Source organism: Podarcis erhardii (genome assembly GCF_964252035.2).
Source record: "Podarcis erhardii genome assembly, chromosome: 14".
Classification (NCBI taxonomy): domain Eukaryota; kingdom Metazoa; phylum Chordata; class Lepidosauria; order Squamata; family Lacertidae; genus Podarcis; species Podarcis erhardii.
Window position 1 is genome coordinate 36,410,709 of NC_138503.1, and position 18,031 is coordinate 36,428,739.

Sequence of the window (18,031 nt, forward strand, 5' to 3'; positions counted from 1 at the left end):
GCCCACCCCCTCCTAATATTCTTAAGAGGGTCTCTTCTCCAGTCTTCAAAGAGTAGCTGGAAGTGGGGAGGCAGAAAAAGGTCCTCCTTTCCTTCCACTCTGCAGTTTTAATCTGAAATCGTAGGCACAGTTCAGTGCCCAGAGCTCGGAAACTGCTCACACTAATCAAACTCCCTGTCACAAAATGTGCCTAGAGCAATGGGAGTTGTGAACACTGTAGTGAAGTACTCCCTGCACCCCCAAACACTGGGACTAATGAATTCAACCTTGGTTCTGTTGGAGCATGTGCTTGGAAATGGGATATTTTTAAAAGCTGTAACATTATGAGCACAAGCTGTTAACCTCATTTGTCTTCAATCAGCAGCTCAAAACAGAATATTGATTGCAACAATATATGAGAGGTAAATATGGCAAATCCTGACCAAATGCTTAACCACATGAAACACTTAAGGCCAAGCATTTTCGTTGAAGCTCTAATGCACCGCACAGCCCCAAACTACTAGTCTCTCTCTGTCTCTGAGGCTGCCTCGAAGGGCACCAATGGCAAAAGGGGGGCAGCCAAGAGAAGAGAGTGTGTTGTTGAGGGTGGATGGTGGGCAGCACGTGGGGCCAGTCTCTCTGTGTGTGCGCACACCTGTTAGTTGCCCTCCACATCCCCTTCCTCTCCCTTCAGCCCAACTGCCGTTTTCTCCTCACACCACCTTCAACCTCAAAAACCCATTTTCGCGCGGCATCATATACACCACAAAGCTCAACAATTTGGGGGGTGTTTTACTTTTTGAATGGCAAGCCTAGGTTAAGGCCAGTCAAAGGCAACTATGGGTAGCGGTCTAACCCACCAAGCCTCTTGGCCTTGCCAATCAGAAGGTTGACGGTTCGAATCCCCGTGACGGGGTGAGCTCCCGTTGCTTTGTCCCAGCTCCTGCCAACCTAGTAGTTTGAAAACACACCAGTGCAAGTAGATAAATAGGTACAGCTATGGCAGGAAGGTAAACAGCATTTCTGTGTGTTCTGGCACTTGTCACGGTGTCCCATTGCGGCAGAAGCGGTTTAGTCATGCTTGCCACATGACCCAGAAAGCTGTTTGCGGACAAATGAAGCTAGATGAGCCTGAAGCTAGATGAGCGCTGCCCCCCATAGTCACCTTTGACTGGACTTAACCGTCTAGGGGTCCTTTAAATTTTTATCCAAAATACAAAGGTGTGAGCTTGCTTTATGTTGGGTAATCTCATTTATATTAGGTCTAATTTAAGACAAACAAGCTTTCACCTCCTCATCAACACAAATAAGCCTTTCTCTTTTCTCGTCTTCCATAGTTGTCAAACTTGAAAATCCTTGTTCACAACAATATATTGTGGAGAACTGCAGAAGAATAGCCTCTTGAAGTGAGGCGTGGTACTGCTTCTGGTTGAAATTTTATTTATATATATATATATATATATATATATATATATATATATATATATGCTTTCGTAGATTTTCACGGGTACAGGAATGCAGGTTTTGGTGTCCTCGGGTGTCTTCCCGTGTAAAAGTTGGGGTGTCTAGGCGACGTTTCGACGAGGTCTCACTCGTCATCTTCAGGCTGGTGCTTTCGGCTTCTTGTTACTGGAACAGAGCTGGATCTCAGTGTTTGAGTTCCTATAAATACTGTAGAGGGGGTGTGGTGTATAGCCTCCAATGTTCTGGGCAGAGAGGAAGTTCCCAGGCTAGTGTGCCTTTTCTTCTTTTGTTCCTTAATTACTTGAGAGATATCTTGAGTGATTTCTTGAGTGATATCCTGAGTACCACTTAGGTGGGTCATTAGGTGTGGATTAGTTGTTAAAGTCTTTGTGTCTTGACCTCTTGAACTTTGTGAAGAGTTTTCCTGAGAAGATGGCTGTACTGTACTTTGTTGTGCTCTGGCTTGGCTTCGTGTATAGGGGCGAGCTGTGGTTTTGTGGCTTGTGTCAGCCAGGTCTGTGTAGGGATTGCAGGGGGGTGCAGCATCCGGAGGTGCCACCATGGATTGGCTACTGGATGGTGTCTGTAATTCATCTGTAATTCACACAAAGACTTTAACAACTAATCCACACCTAATGACCCACCTAAGTGGTACTCAGGATATCACTCAAGAAATCACTCAAGATATCTCTCAAGTAATTAAGGAACAAAAGAAGAAAAGGCACACTAGCCTGGGAACTTCCTCTCTGCCCAGAACATTGGAGGCTATACACCACACCCCCTCTACAGTATTTATAGGAACTCAAACACTGAGATCCAGCTCTGTTCCAGTAACAAGAAGCCGAAAGCACCAGCCTGAAGATGACGAGTGAGACCTTGTCGAAACGTCGCCTAGACACCCCAACTTTTACACGGGAAGACACCCGAGGACACCAAAACCTGCATATATATATATATATATATATAATTATTATTTTGACACTGTACTATACTATATTACAATGAAATGTTTAAATGTTTCTTTGTTTGCCCTTGAATCCTCTCCTGCCTGCCACACCAGTGTGGTTGCGCTGTCACACCCTTTAAGATCCCTTTAAGAGCTAACATATTTGATGTGTGCATGGTAATCATTTACAACCTAATCTAACCTCATTTTCCGCCTCATGCTATAATCTCTTGCAGATCCTGAAATAAATTTTACAGCACTTTTCAGCAGAGTAGTTCACAACTCTGGCTTATTTTCAGATGAAGCCTAAACTATAAGGAAGTCACACTCTGTTTTAGTAGGGCCAGCTCAGCATGCTTTGAAGCTAGATGAGAATTTATCCAAATCTGACATTCTAGCCCCTGTACTTGAGTCACCTTAAGTCAGATAGGTTGCAAACAATTCCACAAGTTTAGACTGCCTGCCAGTGTGAGGTTTCTTAACATAGCTTGAAATACAGATTTAGGTGCTCTTGAATCAGCCACCCTTCTCTAAACAAGTCTGCATAAATTGGCATGATTTATTCTGATAAAAGTAATGGTATTCAAAATGTGAAGCAAACAAGGATTGGGGGCAAGAGAAAGGGTAGGCCTGATGCACTGTGTTTTTACTAACACACAATATCTTCCTTTTAAGCGATATCGATTTATTGCATTAGCCGTGGCCATAGCATAATATACATAGAAATAACAAGATAAAATGGGGGTGGGGAAATAAAAGTGGATGTCGTCCTGGGCGAAATACTTTGAAAGAAAAAAAAAGGGGGGGTAACAAAAGTAACAGGGGATTTAAAACATCGAGTGACAGAGAGTACAAAAACAGGCTCGAGTGTGCGACGAATCGACTACATCTGTGGTATTAAAGAAGAAGTTGGTGCCGCTTTCCTCTTCATCACACTAAGCAGGAAGTTAGCTGTCATCTCGGTAATCCAACAGTCAGAATCCTGCAGAAGAAGGGACACTATCCAAGGCTGGATTGGGAGATGAAGCTTGTTCACGAGAGGAGTTAGAAACCGAGATCTTTCATCTGTCCAGTTGGGACAGAAGAGCATTACATGTTCCATAGTCTCCAGAACCGTGTCATTGCAGGTGCATGTTCTATTTGCGATGGGAACTCTGGAGTAACGACCCGACAGAACTGCTGTAGGAAAACAGTTGAGATGGGCACAGGTAAAGGCCCTTCGCTTAGCCTCTGAAGGAATTGTGAAGCAGTATAGAGGGATCCTTTCAGGGGGTGGAATAGCTAGGGCTAAGCCTGAACACGGCCCTCTAGCATGGGATGCTGTGTTAGAGAAGTCAAGTTGTTGGAGCTTCTTTTTGATTAGAGGTAGGGCCACCGGGCTAATACACTCTAAGTTAAAAACAGTTTTGCAGTTCAAATTGAGAAGAGTGCGGAATTTGAGATTAATTGTAGTTTTCCAAGGAGAATTATGAATGTCTCTTAGGATCAGATTGGAGAAACCACCTCTAATTCGAGCATCCGAGGCTAGTAGGTGGGAGCTATAGGAAATGGCTCGACTCCATGCTCGTTTTACAATTGAGGGCTGGGCAAACTCAAGTCGTAGGGCTGCACCTGAGACACATCTCGGGACGCCAGAAAGAGATCTCAGAAACATGTGAAGTGGGCGATCCAAGTTGCCTGATATTGCTGTAGTCCATACTTCGCAGCCATATAATAATTTAGGGACAACTTTGGCATTAAATATTTGAATTGCTGCTGGAAGGTGTTTGCCGCCCTTCTGGTGATAAAATCGGACAATGGCATTAGAGGTCGTGGTAGCAGCAAGAGAAGCAGATTGTAGATGGGTGGTCCAGGAGAGATTATAAGTAAATATTAAGCCTAGGTATTTAAAGGCTTTTACCTTTTCTAAGTAGCCACCTGTGATCTTAATCGGCTCCAGCTTGAGTTTGCGGGAATGAGTGAAGTGAAGGACTTTCGATTTTTTATAATTAATATTAAGAGCTTCCGCCTTACAATAGGCGATAAATGCATTAACTGCATTTGCTAGGTCCGCAGCTGTTCTGGATAAGATGACGGCATCGTCTGCATAGAAAAGGGAAGCAACGGGGTGGCCTGCTAAGTGGGGAGGATACTTAATTGCTAGCTTCAAAGGGGAAAGAGCATCATGAAGATAAAGATTAAATAGTAAAGGGGCCAGGAGACAACCTTGTCGGATGCTCCTGGCCGTTGGAAATGGAGTGGTAAGGGAGCCGTTGGGACCAATTCGGACGCGAGCTGTGGTGTTTGAATAAAGGGAAATAATTAGGGAGAGGAGGTGCGGGTCAATTCCCAGATGGGCAAGTTTGGACCATAATCTCTGCCTAGGAATGGAATCAAAGGCGGCCTCCAGGTCCATGAAGGCGGCAAACAGGTGGCCTTGCCTTGGTGCAGTGTATTTACTGGCAAGGTGATAGAGAGTTAGACAGTGGTCCATGGTTGATGCTGACTTCCGGAAGCCAGTCTGTTCTGGCGGTAGAATGTTTCTCTCATGGACCCATGAAAGAAGTTCTTCCAGTAAAACAGCGGCAAATATTTTCCCCGGAATGGATAGCAGACTGATGGGGCGATAGTTCCTAGGGATGTTTGGCTGGCCGCCTTTGAAGATCGGAACTATTGTGGCTTCTCTCCAGGAGTCGGGGATGTCTAGGGCGGAGGAGATAGCGGTGAATACAGGAGTCAACTGTTCACTCCACCAAAGAGGATCAGTCAGGAAAAGGTCCAACGGGACCATGTCTGGGCCGGGGGCCTTGTTCTTTCGCATGGACATTATGATGTTGAAGATGCGGGTTGAGGTAAAATTTACTGAGGAGGTGGTACTATGAGAACAGGAACAGAGGTCCAACGGGGATTGAAGGTGATCTGTGAGATGATTTGGAGAAGCGAAACTGGCTGAATAATAGGCGATCCATTCGTCAGCGGAAATCAGGGTAGCTGGATTAAATGGTGCCGAGGGCCTAACTAAGCGCCAGAAGGAGCGGGAGTCATGTCTCTCTACAGCCGAACGAAGAGTGGACCAAGCCTCAAGGATGTGTTGCTGTTTCTTGCAATGAATCATGTTTCTGTATGTCCTTTTGATATCTGGAAGCTCTGCACAGGTTTGGGGGTCGTTGGAAAATTTGATGATTCTGACCATTTTCCTAATTCGCCTTCTTAGGGCTTTACATTCCTTGTCAAACCAGGGTGATTCATAGAAGAAGCGTTGGTGGGTAGGCGAGGTGGTGGTTATGTAAGTTGTTGAGAAAGCATCAATTAATTTCCGATACTGGTCAGCGGGCAGAATTGAGTCAGAAAGAACTGCAGGCATATCCAATGATTTTTGTATGTCCAGGGCAAGAGTGGAGCTGAGGCTTGTCCATTTCTTTGTTTTGTATACAGGGTAGCTTTGTGCCGTGGGACTATAGTTTGAGGGGACTGAGAATGGCTCTGTTAGGTTTAACAGTAGAGTCAATGGAAGGTGGTCACCACCAAAATATTCAGCCACTTCCATTTTTGTAGAGATTGAGAATAGCTCCGGCGTCAATAAAATGTAGTCGACAACACTGGTTCCCCGGGAAGATATGCACGTTAATTGCTGCGAGGACAAGGGAGTAACGTTGCCATTTGCGATGCAAAGATCGTTTTCGATGGCCAATTGGGCCATCAGCCTCCCCGACGCATTTGTTATGGGATCAAGAGAGCATCTGTTTCCCCAAGGAGGCTGCAGGGGGTTGCCCAGGAGTGCTGCGGAAGATAATATAGCATCGTCGTTGGGACCTATTCTTGCGTTAAAGTCGCCTAAGAGGATTTGAGGAAGTCCTGGGTTAGTTGTTTGAAGATCATGGAGCCAAGACGAAAGTTCAGACCACCTTTCATTACGGTCGGAATCATTAGTTGCTGGAGGCAGATATACTGTAGTTATCAACCATGGGCTTTTGGTCTTTGGAAGGTGGATCTTTATAGTGAGAAAGTAAGGGGAAGATTTGAGTTCCTCGCAGATAGTGAGGGATAAGCTGGTTGAAATAAGACAGGCGAGGCCAGCTTGAGGGCGACCCCTGTTAGCCAGTTTGCGAGCACAGGAGCTAAAGGAACAATAATTTGGGAGAGCGATATTTTGTTGGGACCAGGTCTCTTGGAGGCACACAATGTCAAAAGAAGAGATGAAGTTTTAAGCAATGGAGCAAAGGTTGCTTTTTTTAAAGTGACCCAAGTTTACTTAGAAGTGACATGGAAGGGGGGTGGGGAACGTACACTAATCTTCAACTGGAGGATCACGGTCTGATCAAAGGTAGGTCACAACAGGAGCACTACCATCATGCAAATATATGATGAAATATTTTTTAAAAGGGTCCCCAAATGAATGTTGGGGTTAAAAGTGGGTCTGAAAAGATTGAAGATACCTGTCTTATTAGATTCTTCTTTTGCTCCCTCCACATCCCCGTGATGAACTCAAGGGTTTCAGGCACAAACCAGACTCACATATGCTTAGCTTTAGCAAGGTAGCCACAGAATGTGCCTTCTGGCCACCCCCTGGGATACTCAAGTTGTCAGACCAGGTCAAAATAAATCAAGAGTGCATCCAGCTTCAATGGAGTGCCCTCCGCTAAAGAAAGGTGCTAAAGTCAGTCTGGCCAGATTTGAGAAGACTGAGGGAATCAGGTTTCTTATGCAGGCATACGAGCATATCACAGCACAGGTAATTAGTTGTTAGGGCAGTGCTTTGACAAGTACTCAAATGTTCTGGGTCAAGTTCTTAATTGACAATCACACCAGGGGACGTAAACTGAACCCAGCTCTCTTCTGGGGTTTCTCAGGATAGTTAGAACAGCATTCTTCACACTGCTCCTGGTAAAATACAGCACACTCAAAAGGTAATCCAGCCAGCTAATAGAAAACAAATATTAACAGGCATTAAAGACATCCTTCACCACCTCCACTTAGGCATATGCTGCTGCTGCTCTGGTGAGTGCTGGGTGGGCCGCTCCCTTTCCTGCCAACTCCATCTGGCCTAGGGGGCGGGGCCTGCACTCACCACTACACTTTAGAGGCCATCGCCACAGCTTGAGGGCCTCCATCAAGGCCTCTGGGACACTGCTGCTGTTGCTGCCTCCATGAGTGTTGGGAGGACCGCTCCCTCTCCTGCCAACTCCATCTGGCCTAGGGGGCGGAGCCTGCACTCACCACTACAGTTTAGAGGCCTGAGCAGCTACCTGCAGCAAGTGACAAAATGGTTTTAAATGTTTTAACTGCTTTTAATTTGCTGCACCTTAAATAGTGGTGGTTGTTTTTAATAATGTTTTATAATTTTATAATGTTATTTCTGCTTGCGGTTGGTTAAGTATTTAGTTAGGGTGGGGAATAGTTTAATTTTAGCACTATTGTTTTTTGCTGTGCTTCTATTTTTATTATTCTGTTAAGTTATTATATAGTTTGCATTTTGCCTTTTAAGGGGAAGGGTCAGGGCTGCCTGGGAGTGGGCCTCAGCCAATAGAATGGCTGAGGCAGGTTCCACAGGAGGGAATGTATTGGGATACCCGATCTCAGTGATCATGGGCCGGAGGAGGAGTTACGCTAAGACCAGACCATGTCATTACCGAGGAGGCAAGTTGTTTGAGGACTATCCCTGCCTCCAGGTCTGATCCTGACCGGAAGGATACTGGAATCAGCAAGGGAAACCCACATGACCTGAAAGTGTTGCTGTGCAATGCCAGGTCAATGATGAATAAAACCACTGCCATCCACGACCTGATTGTGGATGGAGGATTTGACCTGGCATGTGTGACAGAGACCTGGTTGGATGAGGCAGATGGGCCTGTCCTTGCCGCTGCTTGCCCACCAGGTTTCTCTTACACACAGCAACCCAGGTCATGTGGGCGGGGAGGGGGGGTTGCAGTGATTTTTAGGAAGTCATTAGTCTGCACCAGGCATCCTATTGGGAAGACCCAATTTTCTGAGTGCATGTTCTGGAAGTTGGGCAATAGGGGCAGTACAGGATTCCTATTGGTGTACCGACCTCCCCGCTGCACCAAGGATTCCCTGCCCGAGCTGCTTCAGGTTGTGGTGGATATGCTCCTGGAGACACCTAGCTTGGTTGTCCTGGGGGATTTTAACATCCATGCTGACACGACCTTACAAGGGCCGCTCGGGACTTCGTGGAAAGCATGGCCTCCATGGTGCTGTTCCTGAATAAGTTTGGCCCAACTCATAGCCGTGGACATGCCTTAGACTTGGTGTTTACCTCTATGGATGTTGGTGATCTGACATTAACTAAAAGCGAAACAAAAGAAGTGCTATGGTCAGCCCACTTCCTGGTGCAACTGGACTTCTCCGCAACCCTTCCCCTCTGCAGGGAGGTGGGACCGATTCGGATGGTCCGCCCCCGCCACTTAATGGATCCAATTGGCTTCCAGATAGTGGTAGGGGATGTTTTATCCCAAGTTGATGGCCTTTCAGCTGATTCCCTGGTGGCCCGCTGGAATGCGGAGTTAACCAGGGCTATTGACTGTCTGGCTCCGAAGCGCCCTCTCCGACTGCATGGAGCCCAGACAGCCCCGTGGTTTTCCCCGGAGCTGAGGGTGATGAAACAATCGTTGAGACGGCTAGAGCGCCGGTGGCGGAAAACTCATTCTGAATCAGACTGGACACGGGCTAGAGCTCAACGTCGAGCCTACCAAGTGGCAATGGCGACGGCGAAGAGGGCCTTCTTACCGCCTCTATTGCATCTGCAGAAAACAGCAGCAGGAGACTTTTTCAGGTGGTTCGCAATCTATCGGAACCACCTGCACCACCGGGGCCTGGTAGGGACCCCAAGATCTCCTGCAATGCTTTTGCAAAGTTTTTTGCAGATAAAGTCGCTCAGATTCAGAAGGAGGTAGACTCCACCGTGGGAGCAGGGCCAGGGTGGGAGAGTGCTAGAGTTCTGTCTAGTCCTGTTACATGGGATCAATTCCAATCTGTTACCTCCGAGGATATGGACAGGCTGCTTGGACAAGTGAAACCGACCACCTGTCTCCTTGATCCTTGCCCATCCTGGCTGATAAAAGCGAGCCGGGAAGGGCTGGGCGATGGGCTCTGCGGGGTGGTGAATGCTTCCCTCTGTGAGGGAGCCTTCTCAGACCCACTGAAAGAGGCGGTCATTAAACCGCTTTTTAAAAAAACATCTTTAGACCCAGCCAATTTGGCCAACTATCGCCCAGTCTCAAATTTACCATTCTTGGGCAAGGTGATTGAGTGGGTGGTTGCCAGACAACTCCAAGCATGCCTGGAGGATGCGGACCATTTGGATCCCTTCCAATCGGGATTCAGGCCTCACCATGGGACTGAAACTGCCTTGGTCGCGCTGGTTGATGATCTCCGGCGGGCTAGGGACAAAGGTGAGAGCTGTTTCCTAGTTCTGCTGGATCTCTCAGCGGCCTTTGACACCATCGACCATAACATCCTTCTGGACCGTCTAGAGGGGCTGGGAGCTGGGGGCACTGTTATACGGTGGTTCCGCTCCTTTCTCCTGGGCCGTGTCCAGAAAGTGGTGGTGGGGGATGAGTGTTCAGACCCCTGGGCTCTCACTTGTGGGGTGCCTCAGGGTTCCGTCCTCTCCCCCATGCTTTTTAATATCTATATGAAGCCGCTGGGAGAGATCATCAGGGGGTTTGGGCTGGGTGTTCATCAGTATGCAGATGACACCCAGCTCTACCTCTCCTTTAAATCAGAACCAGTGAAGGTGGTGAAGGTCCTGTGTGAGTGCCTGGAGGCTGTTGGAGGATGGATGGCGGCTAACAGATTGAGGTTGAATCCTGACAAGACAGAAGTACTGTTTTTGGGGGACAGGGGGCGGGAGGGTGTGGGGGATTCCCTGGTCCTGAATGGGGTAACTATGCCCCTGAAGGACCAGGTGCGCAGCCTGGGAGTCATTTTGGACTCACAGCTGTCCATGGAGGCACAGGTTAATTCTGTGTCCAGGGCAGCTGTCTACCAGCTCCACCTGGTACGCAGGCTAAGACCCTACCTGCCCGCAGACTGTCTTGCCAGAGTGGTGCATGCTCTAGTTATCTCCCGCTTGGACTACTGCAACGCGCTCTACGTGGGGCTACCTTTGAAGGTGACCCAGAAACTGCAATTAATCCAGAATGCGGCAGCTAGACTGGTGACTGGGAGTGGCCGCCGGGACCACATAACACCGGTTCTGAGAGACCTGCATTGGCTCCCAGTACGTTTCCGAGCACAATTCAAAGTGTTGGTGCTGACCTTTAAAGCCCTAAAAGGCCTCGGTCCAGTATACCAGAAGGAGCGTCTCCACCCCCATCGTTCAGCCTGGACACTGAGATCCAGCACCGAGGGCCTTCTGGTGGTTCCCTCATTGCGAGAAGTAAGGTTACAGGGAACCAGGCAGAGGGCCTTCTCGGTAGTGGCACCTGCCCTGTGGAACGCCCTCCCTGCAGATGTCAAAGCAATAAACAACTATTTTACTTTTAAAAGTCATCTGAAGGCAGCCCTCTTTAGGGAAATTTTTAATGTTTGATGCTGTACTGTTTTTAATATTCAGTTGGAAGCCGCCCAGAGTGGCTGGGGAAACCCAGCCAGATGGGCGGGGTATAAATAATAAATTATTATTATTATATTATTATTTCCCCAGCTGACACATGCCAGAGCCCAACTACCTTTCTAAATCAGTGGCAAACAACACAGAACTTGAAAAAGAAAGACATAATAGACTTCTTACCAGAAAGATCAATGACAAAGTGGGGACCGAAAACAAAGAATTGCATGGAGGTCGTATTAAATTACTTGGACAAGCATGAATGCTGTCTTTGATAGCAGAGAGGAGAAATACTGAAATAACAGACTCCAGTGGTTTTAGATGTGTGTCATAGTGAAGCTGTAATGGAGAAGAGCAGTGCCCTCTCATTACACACAGTACACAAAATACACCCAATATGTTTCCTCAGTTCAGTCTGCTTGTTCCACTATTTCTCCCTATGTAGATTCTTAAGCTACATTTGAGGAAGTGGGTGGAAGATACACATCCGTCACTTCAATAGTCAGACATGTTCAGTGAGAAAAAGCCTGAAGAAAAACGCTGAGCACCTGTCTGAGATGAAAACTTCAAATCTGGTTTTGCACACACATTTTAATCAGGGGCCCATCAATTTTGACTGGCCTTGGTAGTTGGCCACATTTCTGCTTGCCCTGATCCTGCACCCCCTGAAATGGCTTGTATGGTAGCTGCTCAAGGTCCATTGCAAGTTGTGGGGTGGGAAGGAGCGGGGTTCTTCCTTCTTCCACAATGCTGAACTGCAAAAAGGTGACAGTTCATGCCCGTTGTGCTGAGTATAGACATTCCAGCAATCAGAGAAAAGTCTTGCGGCTCTCAAAGTATTTGCAAGGCTTAGGAAACCGCCAGGGAGATTCTCCATCCTTCTCGGTTCAGTAGTAGTATAGGAATTCTCCTTGATATTGCCCTCACCAGGTTACCTTGACTACAGAGTTAGAAACTGGGATAGAAAAGCTAGGAGCCAAATGGCTCATGGGACTTGGGTTGTGGGTGCCAAAACAGAATGCTTAGTTGCCATTGGGGGGGAGGGTCCAGTAACGCTTTCTTTTTATTTATTCTGATAAGCATGAACTACTACACAATTCACGTAAGTGGCACATTGTTAATATCACATTTTTAACAGAAATTATTAATACATGTTTAATTTGGTGTTTACAATAAAAATATTGGTATCATGCTTCAGTTTTCAAAACACTCTACTCTTCATTGTTTAACATACTGTCTATCCTTAACATATACTTCAGGATAGACAGTATGTTAAACAATGAAGAGTAGAGTGTTTTGAAAACTGAAGCATGATACCAATATTTTTATTGTAAACACCAAATTAAACATTAAACAAATTAACATATACTTCAGGGCTTCAAAGCACATACATTTCAGTCAGCCAGGTGCAAAAAAATGGCACCCAGACCTTTTGAGGTGCTCGCAAATGGAGAATCTTTAGGCACGAAATGCGCCTGGCGTTCTGCTAATTTCAAACCCTGCTAGTCTAATAGGTGAATGTGTTTGTGGACCTTCGATGTTAACATTCGTTACAGGGGAAAGTGGCATGAGAAGCAGGAAATAACTTGGGTATGACATAACTTATGGGAAGAAGTGATTGCTCTCCTGTACATGAGCCTGTTCAATAACTTATCCCACACCCAAGACCTTTTCGTCCCCTGCATTCAGCAGAAACTTTTGAGTGGCACATGCTTATAAAGGTGAGACATAAAATTTCATTATAAATAAATAGCTTTAATTAAAACTTTTAGAGCTAGGGTACCACAGGTGCTAACCATACAATGAACTATACACAAAGAAGTCATCAATTCTAGTCTCTTCTCTGCTATGAACCTTATGGGTGTCTTTAGGCAACCTATCGACCTTTTATCCCTGCTTCCTCTCCATTGACCTATATATAAGGATTATTGCGATAACATGATCTAATGGGGCACAGGTAAAAATTTCCTCTCTGTCATGAAATTCAGTGGGGGACTCGGAGAGTCTTTATCTCACATCCTAACCTGAGAGGGCTGTTGTAAACTGGAATAATCCTTTTGTATACCACCCTAGGCTTCTGCAATAATGTAAGCACTCTACATACCCTGCTCAGTGCTCTGCAAATGCTATTGTTGCCATCAACAATATCAGGGTTTCACAATTCCACTTGCCATGGCAAGCGCTCTGCTGCCCTCGGATGAGCCCCCAAGCTTCCTCCCAACCTTGGAAATGGAGAGAGGGACTGGAAACATTCCCACAGTTGTGCTCACCTTCTAGTGATGATTCTCCCTCCATCTCCCTCCCCAAAGTTAATAGTATACCTGGCACTTGGGTTTTGGTACTGCACCTTCAAAGGCATACCACCCTCTTCATGGTGCATTCAGATGCACCGTGTGAGGTCAGCGACAAGACCATACCCCTAATGTGAGAGTCCTGAAGACCAAAAACTTTTGGTTGGCTACCAAGACCAGTCAAAGTTTGTGGACCCCCAATTGTCACCACCATCATCAAAACACTACCTGTACCAGCAAGTGCTTTAACCATACATGCTTCTTTCCTATGGAAGATGGTCCTAACCAGTGGCCTTTATAGCAGCAAAACGCTCTTTGGTCAATGATCAAAACAGCACTCTGCTGCAGAATTATACTAAAGACACAGCATGCTCCTCCTCTCACTTACAACTTGGAGAAAAGAATTCAATAGATAAAACCAGTATGACTCAAATTGCTCAAAGAGAACAGGAAATAAAGTGGCAATGAACAATTCGAGCTTTGAGCCTCATGCACAGAAGTGCAATGATTAAGCCATCCAATTTATATAAGAGTGGGGTGTGTTTGGTGGAGGAATGTTCGTGTATACATGGACATTTCTCTTGGATAGAATGCTTAAATAAGAGGGAGAATGATATGACTGTAAACATTCAAGGCACCCAGTAGTCCAAAGGCACCTAAACATTTGAGGCCAGGTCTGAAGAAGTCATTGAAAAATGTGTCATCCATTTTTCAAATGACACACAATAGCATCATTTGCTGCAGAGGCTCTCCAACTCTTGTTACTACATCCATGCCTCCACTAGCTTATATGAAGGGTTGGTTACTTGCTTGCATTTTAAAAATTCTTTTGATGCAAATTCCTCTCATCCGCTTAACAGATTGGAATGGCCTTGCCTCAACTGTTCATGTTCTGGTGACCTTCCACCTGGAGGACCACTGTTTTACTATCTTCGCAGTCCAGAGACTACAGCTAGTGAAGATTGTAACTGCTATACTGTTAAGTGGGGTAGACCAGTGGGACCACTGATCCTTGGAGCACTACACTGTCCATCAGTGAATGACTGGGTGCAATTCGACATATTAGTACTAGCAAACAAAGCCCTAAATGGCTCAGGACCCAAGAACTAAAAAGAGTGTATTTTCCAGTATCAACCAGAGGAGGCCACATTGGTGGTGACCCATGTAATGGCATTCTTGATGGTAGTTCCACATTTTTTGAGGTTTTAACTTATTGCTTTAGTATTGACATGTTTGCTTCCCTGGGCTCCTTTGAATGGGCAGAAGATACTTTTAATGAACAAATGAGCATTTCAATTAACCCATGCCCAACTGATAGAACAACCATGTGGTGGCCAAGGTAGAACACACCACAGCAATGCAAATTTATAGACCTCACAAACTCAACATTTACTATTCTTTGTGCAAGTATCTCTAGAGACACACAAAGGCAGCATTGAAAGCTTAGTTCAGGCATAGGCAAACTCGGCCCTCCAGATGTTTTGGGACTACAGCAAAACATCTGGAGGGCTGAGTTTGCCTATGCCTGGCTTAGTTAGTCAAACCACCTACGTGCCAACTTCAGTGGCAAGATGCTTGAAAGCTGTGTTCTTGAGTATATGAAGCAATGTACATTTACCTAGGACAGCTTCCAGTGAGATGATAATTTGAAAACCATGAAAATCAAAACATGGATTTTCAGTCTTCAACATAGAAAACTTCCCAAACCCTCAACAGACTTGTCTCCAAACAGGCCAATACAACTGCAAGATTAGAGGTCTTAAGACTGCAGTTTAGATAGTGAGTCCATTTCCACATGTCAACCCTTTATTTCATTTTATTTCATTTCCAGAAGGGTTTCTGCAGCTCTGCAGATGCATGAACTTATACTCCTCCTTAAGGCCCTGGCTCTGCATGAAGCACTTTTCCTTGATGACAACCAGCTACCTATGACAGCTGACAGGGAATAATATCAGAATCCTAAGTTGCAAAGTTCACCAATGTCCAATATGCTTTGTTAGCACACTATTAGGCCCTGAAGCCAGTCCTTTGAAACGCAACTTAACTGCAGGTACCCAGGTACCTTCCAACAGCAGCATCTTATTGGAATGCTTTTAAATTCCTTTAACATACTTGGAAAGACATCCATCAGCAAAGCATCCACTCAGAATTGTTACTAATACTGATGGCTAAGATGAGATAACATGCAGCCTTAGACCAATCTATCTCTAGGCCTAAGCACCACACCCTCCAAATCTTTACAATGAGGATACCACTTTCTTTAAAAAAAGAATTGAGACAAAATGTTCTGAACACTTGAAATGCACAATATATGCTAAGCATTATTATACCGGTACTTCCAAGATACACATATGACAGTATAGCACATGTGACACATATAGCAGTGTATCACACATAACAAGATATCACACATGGTCACACTATCAGAAACAACCCAATATACTAAATTTAAAACTTACCATTGTGGCTGGGGAGGCGTCTGGGATGATTTGGGCTCTTGAGAGCTTGGCTTCTTCCCCTCCCCTAGCTCATGTCATGGTCCAAGAGGTAGCTTCCTAGGAGGACCATCTTCCTCCATTAGGGTAAAAAAAAAATTAAAAATGGGAGAGTGGGAAGAAATCACCCACCCTACCCTATTTTTTCGCTCCCTGCCTTTGGCTTCAGGAACCCATCGGAGAGCAGTAGCTAGCAGAAATATTTTTTAAAAAACCACCCCTAACTTCCCCGTTTTCTAAAAAGAAGGTCTTCAGAGCAGGGTACTTATGCAATGGGTTTAAAAACGAGAGATCTCCCAGACAGACACTCCAGTGTAAGCAGAGGCCTACACGCCGTGTATTTTCTGGGTGGGAATGAAAAGGAGGATCCTTTCAGAGGGGGGAAGGTCTGAGGGCCTGTGCTTGGTGCTGCCTATCTCTTCTTGGGGGGGGGGGCGTTGGGTGCCTCTTGGGAAGGAAGTGGGGCCTTCCTGTCCCACCGTCGCCCCCTTTCCTAGCCCCCTCCTCCCTTCAGCTCACACAGCCCCTGTGCAAGTCACCGCCGAGCCTTCCTCAGAGCGCTCGCCCTCCTTTATCTCCGGGTGGGTTTTCCTCCTCCTCCCTCCTCCTCCTCCTTCCTCTCAGTCTCCGGGGTTGGGGGAGGGGAACCACCGCCACCAACCAACACTGCTGCTGCTGCTGCTGCTGACGCCCCGCCCACGGCCCCGCCCACCTCGCGCACGGCCCCGCGACCACAAACACTCTCTCTCTCTCTCTCTCTTCCCACCCAGCCCGCGCCGACCTCGGCCTTCCTTCTGTGACGTAACAGGAAGCGACCCGCGAGGGCGGATCCTGACAGGCGCGCGCGCGCGGCGGAGCGGGCCCGCGCCACCGACCAATCCCGGAAGGGCAGGGTGGTGACGCCACAGGGCGCGCGCTCGGCAAAACCCCCAAGCAGCCAAGGCGCGTGCGCGGAGGGAGAGGCGAAAGTGGTTTGTCCCCCTCTACCTACCAATAAATTAACCCTTTTAACCTGCTGCCTTGAGGGCGCAGCCAGAAGGTCTTCCTCGGAAACAATAAAGGCGGAGAAAGAGCTTCTTTCCACCAACCACCAGTCTTCCTGCCTCGCTTCTTACTGCCCACCCCCCAACCCAAAGGAGATGCCTCTGCTCTGACAGATTTAATTTTCTTAAGTGTTTGCGTGTGGAGAAATAAAACAGGTCTGTGGCCGTAGCCAGTGCTAGTCCTACTCAGAGTAGACCACTGAACTCCCTGCTAATGAACTTCCCCCAAAGAATCCTGGTGGGAACGCTAGTTTACCCTCCACTGAGCTACAATTCCCAGTACTCTTAACAAACTACAGATCCCAATATTTTTTGAGAGAAGCCATATACTTTAAAAGGCATGGTGTGTATGCAACAAAAGGTCTTTATAATCATATTTATTTTGACCCTGAGATAGTCTGTGACCTATACTGCCCTGAGAGCTGACATGATTAAATGTCCGTCCTTACCAAAACAACCACAACCCCAAAACAAAAAAATACACGTTAGATTTTTACTTTTTTACTACTGACTTCACCTTTACTGTGTCTAGTGTAGAGAGAGAGAGATAAATCCCCGCTTTCCCTTGTAGTACTAAAACTCAGAGAAATCCAAGAAGCTGAACCCTGGAAGACTCAGGGCAGACGAAATAATGTATTCCTGCACGCAGTGCATAGTTAAACTATGGAATTTGCTCCCACACAGTGTAGTGATGGCCACCAACGTGGGTGTCTTTAAAAGACTATTCTCTAAATTCACGGAAGATGAGGTTATCCGTAGCTACAAACCACAATACCTATGCTTCGACCCCACTGACAGAGACTGTATGCCTCTGAATACCAATTGCTGGGAATCACAGATGGGCAGAGTGCTGTTGCACCCAGGTCCTGTTTGGGGGCTTCCTATGGTGATCTGGTCGGCCACTGCGAGGACAGGATTCTGAGCTTCCTGGGTCTTTAGCCTCATGCACTGTAGAGCTCCTCTTCTTATGTAGTATGCAAACAGTACCCTCTGCTGGAAGAAAAATGCCATATCACCGTCATCAGTGCCTCTGTACCACTGTCATCCGTGCCTTAGTTTGGTCTTTATTGGATGTGTGGGGAACCACTAGTAGGTTTCAGGCTTACCTTTGCAGAATATTAAGAGAAACGGCCTAAAAATGGGCATTTCCCCGCAGTCCTGAATGCATCATTTCCCCATCATTGTTCTTGAGCATGTATGGCAGAATTTCACATACACAGCAGACATTTGTGCAGCCAGCCAGTGCCTCCAAGCAGGGCATTCCA

At 46.5% G+C, this 18,031-nt stretch overlaps 1 protein-coding gene across 2 annotated transcripts in view; it reads right to left on the bottom strand.

The window, feature by feature from the left end:
- The window catches only part of XPO6 (exportin 6), a 53,076-nt gene extending 36,886 nt beyond the window's left edge, over window positions 1–16,190 (bottom strand). For both annotated transcript variants that reach the window (XM_081839589.1, XM_081839588.1), the window contains exon 1: window positions 15,688–16,190. In XM_081839589.1, coding sequence (XP_081695715.1) covers window positions 15,688–15,690 — 3 coding nt within the window. In that variant the 5' untranslated portion in view covers window positions 15,691–16,190. The remainder of the gene's footprint in view (window positions 1–15,687) is intronic.
- Window positions 16,191–18,031: the final 1,841 nt, after the last annotated feature.